This window comes from Oryza sativa, chromosome 10, assembly GCF_034140825.1.
Source record: "Oryza sativa Japonica Group chromosome 10, ASM3414082v1".
Taxonomy (NCBI): Eukaryota; Viridiplantae; Streptophyta; class Magnoliopsida; order Poales; family Poaceae; genus Oryza; species Oryza sativa.
Window position 1 is genome coordinate 17,421,730 of NC_089044.1, and position 17,574 is coordinate 17,439,303.

Consider the following 17,574-nt stretch of genomic DNA (forward strand, 5'->3'; position numbering starts at 1 on the left):
ACCGATGACCATGAAAATTAGGCGTCCCAAATTATGCCCATAATCGAAATTGGTATACACCTCTGAACAGGAGCAAATTTGCCCACCCTTAGAATTTAAACGATTTTGGGCCACCTCTCAACCGGATCAAATTTTCTTGTCACAAGCACGGCCAAATTACGGTTTCTTTCTAGCATTTGCTCAACTTTGTTTATCCATTAAACCATAGATTCGTTACCCTTCGACAGAGATTACAGAGAGGTTAGAGTTAATAGCTTAAGTTAGTCTGAATAATCCCATTCCCCTTTGCAACAACTACATTGGCTAAACCTGCAATATTCCCATCCATGTGCTCATTACATGGTGGATATCATCTCACTGTAACACTGTTGCCTACTACTCCCTAAGTGTCAACTGTCAACACCTTTTGCTTCCTTTTTCTTCTCCCCTTTTTCCTAACCTTTCCAATTGAATCATAATGAAGCATCTTACAATCACAATGGGTGCAAGCATATGAGAGCAAAGAGTGCAAGAAACAATGAAGTCAATTGCAGTGTCAGGTCAGCTCGGCAGCTCCAATTGCCGCCGCTGCCATAGACCATCCCGAGATAACCATACCCCATCCCGCCGGCACCGGCGCCGCCACCGCCTCCGCCGCCGGTTCCAACTCCGGCGTAGTTGACGCCGGCGTACGCCGCCGCCTCGCCGTTGTCCCTGCCAGATCAAATCTCCAAAAACATTAGCAAACTATCTTATATTCTCTTCTCATGTACTACCATGAGAGAGCTAGTAGCTGCCAGTATGTCATTAGCAAAACTGGCACAAGTTGTAGCAAAAACTTTCAAGTGAAACTGTACTTAAGGTGAGATCTACTACTGCTGTCTGTCACAAGTGCATATGCACGCTGCAGAATAAGGAATTGGATGCCGAGGAACATGGGTCTTCTCCTGCAGAGTGATGGACAGAACGACAAAAAGTGCACGCCATTTTCTAATGGATCGTTGCAAATGGACCCTCAACGTTCTCTTCTTGCTTGGCTCCATCCGAAAAGGTCATCGCATTGCAATATGGTAGGGTCTCCAGTACAGGACACTGTTTGAGATCCAAAACGCCCAAAGAACACAGCTTCTCGCAGTACTAGAATAATTCAGCAACAACTATAATGCATTGGGCCAGTTTGTGTTTGTGTGTACTAGCTTCTTTTGAGCCTTTTTTTTCTTTTCTGGCTATCTTTTGCAGGATTCGGCGACAAAACGAAGGGGTCAGTGGCGAGCAAGTGGAGAAGAAGAAGGCAATGCATGGTGAGTGATTGCCGGCCTACCGTGATCCCTGGGTTATGCAATCGATGGATATAGCACGCATGTTGCTGAGCATGCGACGATCTTTTCGATCCCGGCTACTTTTGGCATCGAGCGAAGAGGAAAAAAGACCGGCCACCATCTGTGGATTCAGTTGATGGCTCATCGACATGACCGGCTACCAAAAGATAACACTGGTCCATTATTTTTTATTCATAATCCGGACATCCGGAGGCAGATTGACTGAAGAGAGTTTATGTGCCAACGTACTAGCATTGCAATGTATTCCCTCCTCGTCGTATAAAAAACAACCCTAATTTCCGTATTAGTTTATTTTTTAGAAACGAATGGAGTATTAAAGTCTAACGCAATGATGTACACTCTTCGTTCTTTAAAAAAAAAAATCAAATTCTAAAGATAAATCCGGTCATGCATTTGTCTAGATTTTTCTTTAAAAGTTGATTTTTTTTAGGACGAAGGGAGTAAGTCATTCATGTAAAAATGTACTCCATCCGTCAAAAATAAACATATACTTATTACGAATACGATCTATCCAGATTCATACTAGGTCACATCGTTTTGTTTATTTTATGATAGTTGGAAGGTTTTTGTAAGCTTGACATGAGTAGTCTGCTCTTGTCTTGCCATGGTTTCAGAGGAAAGAACGGGAGAACGAAAATGCAACGGCGGCAGTGCATTTGCCTGCCCGTGCTGCCCACTCCCCAAGTCTCGCGTTTCGCCCATCCCACACGAGCAGAGTCTAGTTCGCTGTCTAAAAAGAATACTAGCACTAGCAGTGTACCAGAATACAAGTACTGGGCCTACTGGTAGTACAAGACAAAGTTGCTTTATAAACTTTTATCCCGGTGTTTAATCAACCCGACTTTGTCAGTCAGCCGCTAGTGTTAGTGGTACGGCTCTCTATTGAGTGCTCAGCCTTGTAATAGTAATCATCTGTTAAGAATACTTTACTTTGGCCCTCCTAACCTGTCCTGCCTTTTACCAGCTAAGGGTCTATAAATTGAGGATTTGGCCAGGAAAATAATTGTAGGATTATCGCGGTAGGACGCCGACATGGTTAGCTCAGTTCCAGTCAGAGTGCTTGTACAAGTCCACCTGCATCGCCGGCCTGCATTTCTTACTGTACTGCCACGCTTGTTGCTAGCTAGCCAAACTGCTCTGCTCTCATGCTCTCAGGCCCGTTTGTTTCTGACTAAGATCATACTACTAGATTCTATCCTAATTTTCATTAGCACTTTTTTTAAACTGTTAAATAATATATTACGTGCGAAAAATTTTTATATAGAAGTTGATCTAAACTAGTATCAAATAAAGTTTATTTTTAAGTTTATAATATCTACTCCATCTGTCCTAAAATATAAGGGATTTTGGATGGATGCGATATATTCTAGTACCATGTTGTCAAGATTCATAGTACTATAGTACGGGCCTGTTTGGCACAGCTCCAGCTCCACCCCTTCTAGAGCTGGAGCTTGGCCAAACAGTTTCAGCTCCACTAGAACTGGGAGTGGAGTTGGATGGAGCTCTCACAAAATGAATTAGATCCACTCCAGACCCAACTCCTCTAAATTTAGGAGTTGGAGCTGTACCAAACAGACCCTACGACTCATCCACCCAAAATCCATTATATTTTTGGATGGAGGGATTAAAAATCAATTAATGTGTGCTAATAACTCTCGTCTTACGTGCCCTTTCCTAATCTTCATGCTTCCAACGGGACCTCAATGTTACCAAATCGACGAGCTGTTCTACCGCAAATCCCTCTCTACCCATCCAGGTCGCGGCAATGGCGCCGACAACAACTCGACAAGCGGCGCCCCTCCGGCGACCGGAGGTGGCAGTTTAAAGGCGCCGCTGCCGCATTAAAAAAAAGACGGCCCAACCCAAAAGAAAAAAAAATGCCCACGTGGGCCCCACCAGTCAGCGAGAGGGATCCGGCGGATATTTCACGCAGTGGGGCCCACACACCCACGCTGCTGCTACATGTCGGATTCATTCGACCGTGCAAAAGGAGAGCGGCGAGCCGGCGAGGCGATGACGATGCAATGTAGGAGGGATGGGTGGGTGCCGTACGTACCTGGGGCCGCCGAGGACGCCGGCGCCGGCGGTGAGCTGGTCGACGAGCGCCGACGACTTGGGGTCGGTGCTGGAGGCCTTGTCGTAGATGGCCTCGAGGCCCTCGCCGGAGGGGACGAAGAAGGCGCCGTTGACCATCATGTCCCCCTCCGTCCTCCAGTTCCACCCCGCCCACTGCCCCTCCTCCGTGTCCACCCGCTTCGTCACCTGCACGTTTTTTGTCCCAGTGTGGGGCCCACATGTCAGCCTCACCGAATCTTGGGGGAGGGTGCATCTCATCTCATCGCATCGCATCGTGCGGTGCACGCGCCTGCCTCGGATGCTGCTATCACGAGGGCAAGGGGGAAAAACATTCACCCAAATTTTTGCTCTTTAAAGAAGAGGCGCTATTATGATGATGCTCCAAACATTCGCCCTAAAAGCGTGGCAATTCACATGACCATAGAGCGCTACTCACACCTTAAAAACAGGTCAAACGACTTGAGAAATTTTTCTAAATATGGTCAGATTGCTCTAAATTTCACACCCCACTTTAACCGGGAATTTTTCTAAATATGGTCAAATTGCTCTAAATTTCACACCCCACTTAAACCAGGAATTCATCCCAAATTGGGGCATCAAACAGCTGACAAGTGACAACCTCAGCAATTTGAGCCAAAATGAGAAGCAAACGGAGGAAAACCAACTAAATAAAAGACATTTTTTTTCCTTTCATAAGCAAACCAATGAACAGAACAAGAAATAACCACCCAATAAAATAAAATCATCCAAAAATGGGCATCAAACATCCGACAGCATCAGCAATTCGAGCCGAAATGAGAAACAAACAGACCAAAACCAATCCAACACACACACACACACAAAAAGATTTTTCTTTTTTCCTTCTGCTATCACATCTCACGACTCACAAGCAAAGCAACAACGAAGAGAGCAAGAAGCCAAGAACACGGCAAACAACAATGGCGTCGCTTGCTTACCTCCTTGGCGTTGGGATCGGCGGGGGCGATGTAGCGGTTGCCCTGGCTGTTGATGGTGGGGCTCGCGCTCCCTCCAATGGCGTACATCTCCCACGCCGTGTAGTCGTTGTTGACGATGTGGAAGTACCCCCTCCTGCACCGAGGCATCCGCTGCACGAGCTGGATCCCGAAGTGGTTGAACGCGATGGTCACCTGCATCGCCGAGTCCGGCAGGTACCCGTCGCTGTGCCCCAGCAGCATCACCTCGTTGTGGTGCGAGAAGTAGCTGTTCGACACGGTGATCGCCGTGGACCCCATGATGGCGTCGATGAGGCCGTCGGCGCAGCGCGACAGCGCGCAGTGGTCCACCCACACGTCGCGCGCCGAGTAGAGCGAGATGCCGTCGCCGTCGGAGCGGGTGCGCCACCCGTAGTGCGTCGGCGAGGCGCGCACGTTGGCGTTGCCGGCGGGGACGCAGTCGTGGACGTGGATGTTGTGGATGATGACGTTGGAGACGTACTGGAGCGTGATGCACGCGCCGCCGGCGCCGACGTGGACGTTGGCGCCGCGGCCGTCGATGGTCTTGTAGCTGTTCACGAGGAGCTCCTCGTTGAGGCGGATGGTCATGTCGCCGGCGAACACGATCCAGAGGGGGCCCTCCTGGATGGCGCCGTACCGGAGCGTCCCCGGCGCGGGGTTCACCGGGTCGCCGTCGGAGGGGTCGGTGACGACGTACACCGGCCCGCCCTTGCCGCCCATGGCGTTGCGCCCGAACCCGATGCCGCAGTCCGCCAGCCGCTGCCGGTCCTGCCTCCAGTCCGTCCCGGCGCACCGCCAGCAGTCGTCGATGGGGTTCCCCGTCAAACACCCCCCGCCGCCACCGCCGCCGCCGCCGCCGGCCTCCTGCATCCGCCGCCGCGACGTCGCCACCTTGCTGCCATTAGCCAAGAAACCTCAAGAAAAAGGATTCCGAAAAAATCGCACCGGCATTGCGGGGGGTGCACGCTTACCTGTGGAAGTCGGCGACGACGGCGGCGGGGTCGGGGAGGGAGGAGTTGAGGGAGGCGGCGAGCGGCGGCGGGAGGAGGAGGAGGGTGGCGGCGACGAGGAGGAGGGTAATGCGGGTGGATTCGACGGGCCCGGCCATGGCGGCGGCTGGTTCTTGGGTGGATTTGGGAGTGGAGAACTGGAGATGCAGTGGATTTTTATAGCAATGCAGGAGAGTGTGGAGCACAGTGAGGGAGTGGAAAATGGTGGATTTGGAGAGAGAATCAGCAGCTGGGTGGTGAAGTTCTTGAGATTTAATTTGGAGCTTGGGATTGGACAGCAATGGTGGGGAGGAAGGGGAGAACTCGCTGGGGGAGGAGAGAGAGAGAGAGAGGAGGTGAAATGGAATCACCTGGGGGAGATGGCTTCCTTGCTTGTTAAAAGAGGGGGTTTGTTTGAGCCTTTGGAGGAGGGAGAATGGAGAATGTTTCATGGAGGGGAAGATTGGCATCAATGGAGTTTGTCAAATTGAGCACATGATGATGATTTGTTGTGTTCGTGTGTTAATGCTGATCTCAAGTCGGCATAGAAGCGCTCGCAAATCTTCTCTTATTGGTGCCTGGAAGGTGAATTGAGATGGCGAATATCAGGGAAGGACATAATATCAAATAATTAGAATGAGTGAGGCTTCGAATCCAAATCATCTAGTCCATCACCTTGTGAAGCCAGCCGGAAGACCTCTAACACATGATTCTGACAGGAATTGAAGTGTAAAACAGAGGATTGTAAAACACAAGAAAAACATAGGAATGGTCGTTTGATTGGAGCGCAGGAAAAGCGCAGGAATCGGATGAGAGAGGTGGACTCCAAGGAAATTTTCCTAGAGGTTTGAGCTCTTGCTAAATTTCTTCTAAAATCCACATACAATGTGTCATTCCATAGAAATTTCATAGGATTTGTAAAGCTTTAATCCTTTGAATCAAAGAGCCTTTAAGGGAGAATTTAGCCTATTGTATGGAAGTGCTTAAAATACCGGTAGATCCACGACTCAATTTACATAAAAAGTAATGTTGACTTTTCTTCCTTGTTTTTCCAAGTAATAAACGCAAAACAACATCTTCTTCCCTCTGTATTTCCAAAGGTGCACCGCAAGTCCATTTCTTGCGTGGTTGAATTTCCGACCGTCCCCGTTTCAGATATCTAGCGCGAAGAAAAGCATACGTAGCATTTGGCACCACCGGGAAACAGAAGAAAAAGAAATTCCCCCATTACTAAACTATAAAACTTTTCTTGTCCCAAACTAAAAAACGAATTCCATCGCGAACCGCGAAGACAGGCGCGCACGACCAGGAACCCTTTTCCCACCCTTCCCTTCTAGGCAACCGTGCGAAGTGGAGTACAGGAGTGTTTGTTTTTTCAGTTACCACGAACCCCGAAGACGACTTCTGCTGCTAGCCTGCTACTGCCGGTGTTGCTTTGTTCAGAGTTCAGACATGCATTGCTTTGGTTGGTCCTTGTTGTGTGGTCGACTGCTCGTGTGCATGCAATATGCAAGGGTGTAAAATTGAAAATTTGATTGAAATTGGAATGACGTGATGGAAAAGTTAGAAGTTTGTGTGTGGGTGTGTTTAGTTTACGCTAAAATTGGAAGTTTGGTTAAAATTGGAACGATGTGATGGAAAAGTTGAAAGTTTACGTGTGTAGAAAAGTTTTTATGCGATGGAAAAGTTGAAAGTTTGTAGATAAAATTGGAAACTTACCTAATTAAGCCTAATTAATTGGGAAATGCGAGACGAACTTTTTAAGCCTAATTAATCCATCATTAGCAGATGTTTATTTTAGCACCACATTGTCAAATCATGGAGAAATTAGGCTTAAAAGATTCGTCTCATAAATTAATCGTAATCTGTGTAATTAGTTATTTTTTAGCCTATATTTAATACTCTATGCTAGTGTTCAAACGTTCGATATGATATAGTATAAAATTTTAGAGTGGGATTTAAACAGGGCCATAGTTTCATCTGACACGATATGGATTACTAAGGCCGAGTTTACTTCCAAACTTTTTCTTCAAACTTTCAACTTTTCCATCACATCAAAACTTTCTTACACACACAAACTTCTAACTTTTTCATCACATCGTTCCAATTTTAACGTGAACTAAATACACCTTAGGCATTAGGGAGCATGAACACAGGCAACCATTGTTGCTAGAGCATGTTTGCTGCTGTAATCATCCCACGGCGAGGATTACTGCAGCCGCAAGAAACCCCCTTCTCCGTTGTTGCAACTTGCAACTTGCAACGTCCGATTCTTCAGAAACACACACACGCACTCTCTCTCTCTCTCTCTCTCTCTTATCCACTCTTGGCCTCTTGCTATGCCCACACATTCCCCTCATCCACCGCCACCACCAACATCATCTTTTGCCTTCCGAAAAGAGGTCTCCGGTATTCGTTACATCCGGACCAGGAATCGGCGGCGCGTAAGCCACAAGTCGCTTTAATTTGTTGCCCATATCTCAAAATTCCAAAACCAAAAACTGGGAGAGAAGTTTCCCTCTGCGAGGCCGAAGAATGGCAACGTAATCTATCAACGTCGTCTGAACTTTTTGGGTTGTATCTTCATCTGGTGTTAAAGTTGGTAACTAATATGGCTTTTATAAATTTCCGTGCAAAGGGAGCTTGATCTTTGAGTTGGAGCCGTGTCAGATGGAATGCTGGACAAGTCACGCTTGTAGAACTTGACGGTGGCGGCGATGGCGACCGTTGGGTAAGTGTGCTAGCAGAATGAACCAGTTTTTCAGTTTCAGTTTCAGTTTCGGTGTGTGCTAGCTAAAAAAAAATCAAACGACTTAGGCCATGTTTAGTTATCAAAAACTTTTCACAAAAACATCACATCGAATCTTTATATACATGTATATAGCATTAAATATAGATAAAAAGAAAAACTAATTGGCACAGTTAGGGGGAAATCGCGAGACGAATCTTTTGAGCCTAATTTAGTCCATGATTAGCCATAAGTGTTACAGTAACCCAAATGTGCTAATGACGGATTAATTAGGCTCAAAAGATTCGTCTCGCGGTTTGCAAGTGAGTTATGAAATTAGCTTTTTCATTCGTGTCCGAAAACCTCTTCCGACATTCGGTCAAACATCCGATGTGACACTCAAAAATTTTTATTTCACCAACTAAACATGCTCTTATAATATGAAATAGATGTAGTACTTGTTTTGTCTGTTGAGTTTAAATCAAGTATTAAGGCTAATGAAGTCCATTTCAAAACTTCATAGCAAGTTTTATTAGCTTTCGCGCATTAACAGACGAGGCCATGAGAGTGATATGTAGTATACTTTAATCCAACAACATTCAATCAAAAAATTAAAAAGAATATATGGACTTAAAGTAAGAAATGCCAAAAAAAATAAAAAAGGACTCAAACAACGCCCACCGTGGGGCTCGAACCCACGACCACAAGGTTAAGAGCCTTGCGCTCTACCGACTGAGCTAGACGGGCTTTGCTGGTGCCCTGAAATTCACACTATATAGATTTCAAACTGAATGAAAATGATCAAGCTTAACGCAAATCCACGTATTTGGAGCAGTGATTGTTTAGCCTTTTCGTGCTTGCTTTGACCGCTGGAACATGCTCCAATTCTGGCACCAACCGAAGTGTCAAATGGTGACCGCGAGGTTTGCATTGGTCTATGGCAGAGCTTGAGCAGAACCTACAATCTACAGAATATATCCACTTCTCCAGCATGAAAACATTATAGCATCTCCAACAGATTTGCTAAAAAAATACTCTTTTGGCCAGTCATCTAAAAAATTAGAGAGCCAAATTTGTCTTTTACTCCAACAGTTTCTCCATTATCTCCAATTAAACACCGGGTCCCACGCATCAGTCTATCAGTCCTCTTCCTTCCTCTCCTTCTCCCAACGCGACCTCAACACGAAGAAATCGGCAACGCAACCTCAACGCGGCGGCGGAGGACGGCGGCGGGCGCGTCGGACGACGCCGCGGAGGTCGGCGGCGGCCTCGGCAGCGGTCGACGGCGGAGGAGCCGTCAGCGCGGCGACGGCGCGGAGATCGGCGGCGGGCGCGTCGGGCGACGGCACGGAGTTCGGCGAAGAGCGCGTCCGGCGACGCCGCGGAGGTCGGCAGCGGGACGGCGGTGGTCTCGGCAGGTGCGGCGGCGGCCTCGGCAGGTTGTCTCGGCGGAGGGGCGGAGGTCGGCGGCGGCCTCAGCAGGTTGTCTCGGCGGAGGGGCAAGGACGGCGGCGGCCTCGGCCGGCTGTCTCGGCGACGCCGGGAAGGTCGGCGGCAGGAGACGGCGGTGGTCGGCACCGGCGCTGGATCTGGGAGCGCTGAGAAAAAGCGATGCGGGAGGAGAGGAAAAATCGCGGATCGGACGGGAGGGAGAGAGAATAGAGGGGAAAGCGGTGGGGCCCACGATTGGCCAGGCCTTTTTGGCTGGCTATATTTGGCCAGTGCAAGGGGAACTTTGGCCAGTAGGATGGCTTGGCCAGCCGGTTAGCCAGTCTATTGAAGCACGAATTTGAGCCAAAATTGCTACAATTTAACTTAGAGAATGGAATAAGAAGGCTGTTGAAGATGCTCCTAGAAGCCTATGTTCTTTTATCCACTTTCCCAACTTCACCACTCATTTTTCATGCATCTTATGATGTTCTTTTTATAAAACAAAATCTTTAGAATAGTTGTTTTAAACTTATATTAATCTATTTTTCAAGTTTTTTAATTAATACTACCTCCGTTTCAGGTTATAAGATTTTCTAGCGTTGCCCATATTTATTGAGAAGTTAAGGAATCTAGAAACATATATATATATGTCTAGATTCATTAACATATATATGAATATGGAAAATACTAAAAAGTCTTATAATATAAAACGGAGGAAGTATTTAATTAATCACAACCTAATGGATAATACCGTTTTCTCTACCGGGGAGAGATTACGGCTGTGTTCGGGAGGCAAGGTTGACACGGAGAACGAAGCACACGATTTAGCAAGATTAATTAAATATTAGCCTAAAAAACTTGAAAAATAGATTAATATGATTTTTTAAAAAACAACTTTCATATAAAAAACTTTTACAAAAAATACACCGTTTGACAGTTTGAAAAACGTGCGCACGAAAAACGAGGGAAGGGAGTTAGGAAAGAGGGGAAAAGAACACAGCCGTATACCTAAAAGAACACAGCCGTATACCTCTCCTTCGGAACAACTACTACTACTCTAGAATTTCTTGGTGACTGGTGTACACTGTATACAGCCAATGTCCCAGATTGAATGAAAAACATGCCATGCCCCACCCTCAACACAACAAAGAAAATGCAGACCATCATGATTTCAGAGTTTCAGCGCAATTCCTAATTCGCGCGTACGCGCCCGCGGCGCGCATTTTTGCCCACACGGTCCACGCAGCACCATAGAAGCTGGTGTCAGTTTCTCTTTTTTTTTCCCGTGAAATTAGGCGCTAGTTTTGTTTTTCCGGTAATCGCTCCTTTTTTTTTCCTCTCCACACGCGCGCGTTTTGTGATATTTTATAAATTGAATATTTTACCTTCAATATCCATTGAGAGTTTTGAATTTGACTTGAAAGTTTCTTAAATTAAAGTTGAATGTTTTGAATTTTGAGATGAAAGTTTTCAAATTTAAATCGAGTATTTTGAATTTCGAGGTGATAGTTTTTAAATTTGAGTTAAAAGTTTTTCAAACGTGAGTTAAGTTTTCAAATCTTGACTTGAATTTTTTTAATTTTGAGTTGAAAGTTTTCGAATCCAAGTTGAAAGTTTTTCAAGTCTGAGTTGAAAGTTTTTAAATCCAAGTTGAAAGTTTTTAAATCCAAGTTGAAAGTTTTCAAATTTGAATTGAAAGTTTTTAAATCTAAGTTGAAAAGTTTTTAATCCGAGTTTCAGACCACGATGGCCATTTGTTTCGGGTACTAGACACACGGGACAGATTCCGAACCTGATTAATCCGCAGCCGTCGATTCCTCCTACGTGGCTCAATCCCATCCGTCCGACGGTGCCATCCAGCCCTCCGATTTGAACGTCACGCTCCTCCTCCCTCAAATACCCCCGTCGCCTCCCGCAACTAGCCGTTACGCTTTCCCCTTCCTCCTTCCGCCTCCCACCCACCCAAAACCTAACCCCAAAAATCCCCCAATCTCTCTCGCCTGCTCGATCCCCCAATCCATGGAGTTCGCCGTCCCTGTCCCCCAGCAGGTCTCCAGCCTGGCGCTGCCGGTGGTGGTGGCGGAGGCGGAGGCGGCCGCCGCCGCCGCTGCTGCTCCGGGGAGGAGGGGGGCAGCGGGCGGCGTGAGCTCGATACCGAAGGGCGCTGGGGCTGCCGCGAGGAGGAAGACGCTGTGCGACATCACCAACCTGAGGCCGCGGCCGGCGGCGGCCGTGGAGCAGGACGGGGCGACGTGTGCCGCGGACGCGGGCGGAGTCGCGCAGGCGCAGCTTGTCAAGGCAAGATCGCCGATCCTGTGCTTGCCAGTTTGAAAATCTCGGGGTCGTTCGCTAACGGTGATGTTTTTTTTCGGAATTGTTTGTGGCATTTTTTCAGGAGAACTCGGAACTTGTGAGGCTCCTCGAGGAGAGGGAGTACGTCCCTGAAATCACTGATTTCTTGCATCATATTCACTTATTATGTTTTTGAGTGGATGGAGAATTTGATTATATGTGATCTTGTTTTGACTTGTTTTTGCTTGATTTCGTGCATACAGCAAGATCATAGAGTTGAGTGGGACAGAGTTGCAGAAGTTGCGGCTCGCTAACTGGCAGCTCGCGCAGGCAAATTCCCAGATGCTGGCAGTAAGTTTGCCCCTAATTTTTTTCTGATTCCTTCCACTATTCAGTTGTCGTTTGAAATCTGTACAGTCAGTTATTGTTTCACCCATCTTCTTGATGGAACTTGATTGTTGTCTCTTTTTGTTCTCCAGGAGCTCAACCTTGGGAGAGATAGGGTGAGTTCATGGCTCTCTGATCATTGTGAATCTTGGGAAGAGTTTTGGACTTTTGATTGTTGATGGCATTTTCAACACGCATCTGATTAGCCACCATCTTTCTTCTTTTGAAGCTAAAAAAGCTGCAACATCAACTCGCTTGCTCGAGAGCTGTTATCGCAACAAAAACATCAGAATTGGAGGTATAGGAACTGATGCTAATGTCGTTCTTGCTCCACCTTCGTTTCATAAATTCCATGGAAAATGTTGATGCAATTTGCTGTTCTTATCCTCTTATTATTGCAGGAGGCCAAGAAGGCGATGAAGCGCAATAGGAACCTGCCACTGCCAGAGAAGGCTCCTCCTGCAAGCGAAACGGCGCAGCAGCAGCAGGGTTCTGATAGAGCGGCACAGATCAAGGATGGAGATGTCGTCAATCCAGAGCCCGCCGCGGCTTCAGACGCATCGCATGCGGCAAGCACCAAGAAACTCAGCAACGCCAGCAGGAAACGGATGCAAAGATCTCGATGTAACAATGGCCGCTAACCATTTTGCTTGCAATGACCTGTACTAATTCTCATCAGCATGGCTCACTGATTGATTGATCTATGCTTTCCAGCTCTAGGACCAGCTGCAACGACGAAACTAGCAGCGACACCAAAGGAGAAGGAGAATGTGCAGAGAAGGTGGACGAAAATCTCTGGAGTGCCAAATGATTCAGCAAAGTAACAACTGATGAACTGAATTGACTGAAATCGCCTGTGTGTTTCTGCAGGAAGTCCATGAGAACACCGGTACCACAGCCGAGCGAGCATAGGGAGGACCTGTTCGAGATCGAGGACCTCCAGCTCGCGATCGGCGGCGGTGGCGGCGGCGGCGACAGCAAGGCCGGGACCAGTGACCCTCCTGAGCAAGCGGCGGTGGCGGTGGCGGCGGCTCAGTTCCCGCGGAGGTCGTCGCTGGGGAGGCCGATCAGGAGGGCCACGGAGAGGGTGGCCTCCTACAAGGAGATGCCTGTCAACATTAAGCTCAGGAGGTCCTAGCCTAGCATCCTCTCCTAAGGCCAGAATGTCTTATAGTCTGATAGAGCTGCGTGCTGCAATGATTCTTTGCAGTTTAGTTAGTTAGTGTAGCATGTCATTTTGTTTGTTGGAATGGTTGTTGGATTGAATTCTTGATGTACCATGTGTGTATTCTGAGCTGTGACACATTTATTTACGGTTAAGAGGGGGTGCTGTGTGTGAAGAATTGCTCGGGATCTGACCAATTTGGAAATGAAATTATGATTAAGATGCATCTGCACTTCTGCAGCATGTTCTTCTGCCTGATTAACGTTGCATAAGTGAAGAAGATACTTGTGCTACACTTTGCATAGGTGAAGAAGATACTTATTCTCCCATTCAGATTCAGGCACCGAGCATGTTGCACAAGCAGATAGCTAGGCGAGACGTATTTAATGTATTTGACATCTTTAATTGGTTGTCACAACTTGGTGAAGTGGCAAGAATCGCAACGGAGTCGGATCATCACCAAGTTCAAGCTGAACCATCGTTCTGAACTTTATAGTTGGCAGCTGCAAAGTGTTCTTTCACCAAAGCAAGAGCTTTTCCCCTGTGAGATATTTGATTCTTCACTGACTTGGGCATCTCAGCGTAGCTGTAATACACGTGTGTCAGTATTTGAATCAAGAGGGGTGCACAGAAGGTAGTACAAGCTATCATGAAACTCACGTTTGATCAAAACCATCTGGTTGGAATACTGGGTCCCATCCAAAATCAGCAGGTCCTCTAGCAGGCACAATCTTTCCCTGTACAATTAGAATTACACAGTTCAACAACCAAACCGTCTAATTTTAATGTAATCTATGTTTTGTATTTTTTGTAACAAATGTCTAAAAGGATGGTACCACATCCTGCAGAATTATATTGCGTCAGTGTGACAGAATAGGAGTATATAGAGCTTATCTGTCTGTACCAAAATAAATGCACTGGAGTTCATCCAAAGTTCCAGGGAAAGAATGATGCATGGAAGTATATGCTACATTAACAATGCATATGGAAAGATATCTGACAAGAGTAACAAAAGAATCTAGTCTCCTTGGTGATGCTAATATTTTGCATGGTACAAAAAAATGTGATATCAAACAGTGTTTAATATAATGATAGCTCTCAAATAAAATGCAGCAACACTTCAAACTATAAACATGGCTGAACATAATACATCAATATTTGTTGGTTTTGACAGAAGAATTATTATTCAACAACTAATAAGCAGAACTTCTCTAAAAACTTCACAAGAAAAAAAATGGAATAAACAGAAAATTGATGTCTTACTGCTGTTTTCCCAACGAATGTCATTGGTTCTTCTCCTGGTCCAAGAGCAAGAGAAAAGATGCACATAGCAAAAGCAGATTTATCTTCATAGGCTAGCAACAAATTGTTCAAACCTATGATGTGAAAATAGTAAACATGAACTTACTTAGTAAATCTCTGTGAAAAAAGTACCATATTATAAAATGAAACAAGCAGATAGAAAAAAGGATGGTTTATATCAATGACCTTCATGCCCAGTTTTCTCAAGGAACCATTTTCTGTTCATCGTGTGTCGAGAAGCATCCAGAATTGCAAATTAAGAAAAAAGAGGTTAGCAATGACATCGAGGACCAAGATGTGATTAGATATCTGGCAAACAGTCTCTTGATGAGTCATTGAAGTGAAGTATGTTTTTGTGTCTAAAAGTCCAAATAACTCGGTGACAAGAAAATAGGTTCAACTTACACCTCGACAGGAAAAGCACTTACATGTAGGGCCCTGCATCAAAAGGGTAAATTATGTCAAATTGTGCATTCTATTTTGATTTAACAAGTGAAGATGAAGAAGAGTGTAAATCAATCACCTGGTAAGCCTTTGAGTGCATTGAAGCATAGGCAGGTGTCCTCAACAAGTACAGGCCCATTCACCTAATGTGAAGTACACAGTGCATATTTCACACAGAGTCATTAATTTTGTTGATTGGGTTTATGCAATAGCATTAGCATTTAAAAACATGAAGTACCTGGGATGCAGCCATTCGTGCTTTCTCTTTAGATATGTCCTCCGGCTCACCTTGCAATTCAGGGACTGCAAGATTTAACAGAATTATAAACACAAATTCAAAACATATAATACCGTAATAGAGAAAAAACTAGGAACATGACATTATTAACAAGAACATCAGTCTTCAGTTGGAACAGTTTGATATTTCGGAAACTAAAATTGGAAGTTCCATAGGGTTATAGTATAAAGTAGGAGTCCATCAACACCAACGTGATCCAGAACTATAATTGGGAACATCTTACTCTATGAAAATCTAATGCCGGTTCTCCTATGATCCTATCGCTGTTCAGCTCCAATTCTGGTACTAGGCCACCATGAATTTTACAAATCAATGTTCATACTTCCCGAAGTTCTTAACCAGTACTAATCCAATTATCCCACACTTCAAAGGAAAAAAAAAACTTTAGGCTATGCGATGAGCACAAATCAACATTCAACCTTTTACCTACTCACAAATCACAATTCAACCTAACTCCCGTTGAGAACAAAAATTGAATCAGATCGAAATCCCACAATCTCCAGTCTAATCTACGAACCACATGCTCACTGCTATCCTAGGAGGCTCCAGTTCAGTAGACCACCACCGTATCACGCGGCGGCGCCACAACTGGGCTGCTAGCCAGCCTGCTACTCTACTACCCTACCGTCAGCCGAGCAGATTCACACGGGACTGGAGACAAAAGCGAGAACCGAGAAGCGGAGACGGGGAGGCTCACGGTCGAGCTTGAGGGACTGGAAGGGGATGGAGGAGCCGAGGATGGCGCGGACTTCCTCCAGCTTCTTGGCGTTGCCCGTCACGAAGGTCACCGCCTTGGGCAGCGCCCGCGCCGCCGCCGCCGCCGCCCCGGACATGCTTGCTGCGCTCCGGTGTTGGCCGCTGCTTCCGCCGGGAGGAACGGTGATGCGGCGGACCGGAGGAAGAGATTGATTAGCCCAGCAAAATAGTACTCACTCAGTATGACGCCGTTAACTTTTTAACAAATATTTGATATTTTGTCTTATTAAAAAAATTATGTAATTATAATTTATTTTATTGTAATTTGATTTATCATCAAATGTTCTTTAAGCATGACATAAGTATTTTTATATTTGCATAAAAATTTTGAATAAAACGAGTGGTCAAAGTCAAACGTTGATTAAAAAGTTAACGCCGTCGTACATTAAATACGGAGGGAGTAGTAGCTTTAGGCCCATTTTAGGCAGATGACTTTGGCCGTGTAGAACTCGACCATGATTTTCTCCTGAGGTAAATTTTACACGAAGACATCGTGGCTTTGGTTGATTTATTAACTTCTACTCGCTCCGTCCAAAAAAACAACATCGCACTAAGATATGAGTACAACAAATTTGGACAACGTTGAGGTTGGCTTTTTTTTATAGAGGGAGTATGGTAAAAGTCAGATCATCAGAAAAGATACTCTTAGAATATTTGTTACTAGATATCTTGTATGTGTATTAAAATATGGGTCTGTCTATATATACTGTTTGATTGAAAATACCCCTAAAAATCTTGCAAATTGTAGACCTTTCGATTTGCTTTTAAGATACATGCTAGGCAAACTAACCACAAAACCCCTTCCTTTTCATCCTTCTCCTCCCAACATCCCTTCACGCTGCTGCCCTCTCACCAACGCTCGATCTGTGCCACTTCCGCCCCACGCAGCACTGCCTAACCTCGTCGCCTGGCTGTAAGGGATAACGCCATCGGCGAGGTCTCCCATCCTATCGTCTTCCGGGTCTCTAGCGGCTCTCTTCCGCCCGATCCACCATCACCAGTCGCCGCCTCCTAACCAAATGCTTGTTTTGTTCTAGCTACCAATGTCGGCCTACCAGACTACCACCCTCCTCCATCCCCCGCGGCTTCAAAGCTATCGCCGGTGTCTTGCCTACTCATGCCCACCACCTACCGCCACCCCACTAAGCCCGACGATCATCCCTCTCCTCCTCCCACCCTATCCTAAACCAGGACCCTAAACCCTAACATCATTGCCTTCGTCGGGGTCACCAAGGCTAGAGAAGAAGGTACCACCAGAGTTGGAGGAGAATAGCTAGGGTCGCTGGAGTACGAATCGTGAAGCAAATCTCAACATTAGTAATATGCATGATTTTGACAAAAAAAATCTATCATCAACTATTTAGCCATTTTGTTAAAATATTCATTTTTAGTTGAGTAGAAGATAGAAACAAT

At 45.9% G+C, this 17,574-nt stretch overlaps 3 protein-coding genes and 1 non-coding gene across 6 annotated transcripts; 1 reads left to right on the top strand and 3 right to left on the bottom strand.

Annotated features, from left to right (window-relative positions):
• Window positions 1-175: 175 nt before the first annotated feature.
• LOC4348800 (probable pectate lyase 12) lies at window positions 176-6,312 on the bottom strand. Of its 3 annotated transcripts, none has more exons than XM_015759304.3 (4): window positions 5,341-6,312; window positions 4,352-5,264; window positions 3,376-3,581; window positions 176-693 (listed from the first exon to the last, which is right to left on the bottom strand). In XM_015759304.3, the coding sequence occupies exons 1-4, from the start codon at window positions 5,826-5,828 to the stop codon at window positions 474-476; spliced, it is 1,827 nt and encodes a 608-aa protein (XP_015614790.2). In that variant the 5' UTR covers window positions 5,829-6,312; the 3' UTR covers window positions 176-473. The 3 variants fall into 3 exon arrangements, with proteins under 3 accessions (XP_015614790.2, XP_066161134.1, XP_066161135.1); XM_066305037.1 differs by having other exon boundaries at window positions 4,352-5,233; window positions 5,341-5,705; XM_066305038.1 differs by having other exon boundaries at window positions 4,352-5,260; window positions 5,341-5,533.
• A 2,448-nt stretch (window positions 6,313-8,760) lies between these two features.
• Window positions 8,761-8,833, bottom strand: TRNAK-CUU (transfer RNA lysine (anticodon CUU)). The gene has a single exon. It is a non-coding gene; the product is annotated as a tRNA-Lys (tRNA).
• A 2,608-nt stretch (window positions 8,834-11,441) lies between these two features.
• Window positions 11,442-13,586, top strand: LOC4348802 (shugoshin-1-like). Its single transcript, NM_001423056.1, has 8 exons — window positions 11,442-11,815; window positions 11,913-11,950; window positions 12,073-12,160; window positions 12,289-12,312; window positions 12,426-12,494; window positions 12,598-12,820; window positions 12,911-12,977; window positions 13,067-13,586. Exons 1-8 carry the CDS (start codon window positions 11,537-11,539, stop codon window positions 13,332-13,334), a joined length of 1,056 nt encoding a protein of 351 aa, NP_001409985.1. The 5' UTR covers window positions 11,442-11,536; the 3' UTR covers window positions 13,335-13,586.
• Window positions 13,552-16,328, bottom strand: LOC4348803 (inosine triphosphate pyrophosphatase-like). Its single transcript, NM_001423057.1, has 8 exons — window positions 16,103-16,328; window positions 15,346-15,410; window positions 15,187-15,250; window positions 15,092-15,101; window positions 14,850-14,881; window positions 14,625-14,737; window positions 14,022-14,098; window positions 13,552-13,947 (listed from the first exon to the last, which is right to left on the bottom strand). Exons 1-8 carry the CDS (start codon window positions 16,236-16,238, stop codon window positions 13,827-13,829), a joined length of 618 nt encoding a protein of 205 aa, NP_001409986.1. The 5' UTR covers window positions 16,239-16,328; the 3' UTR covers window positions 13,552-13,826.
• Between the last annotated feature and the right edge of the window lie 1,246 nt (window positions 16,329-17,574).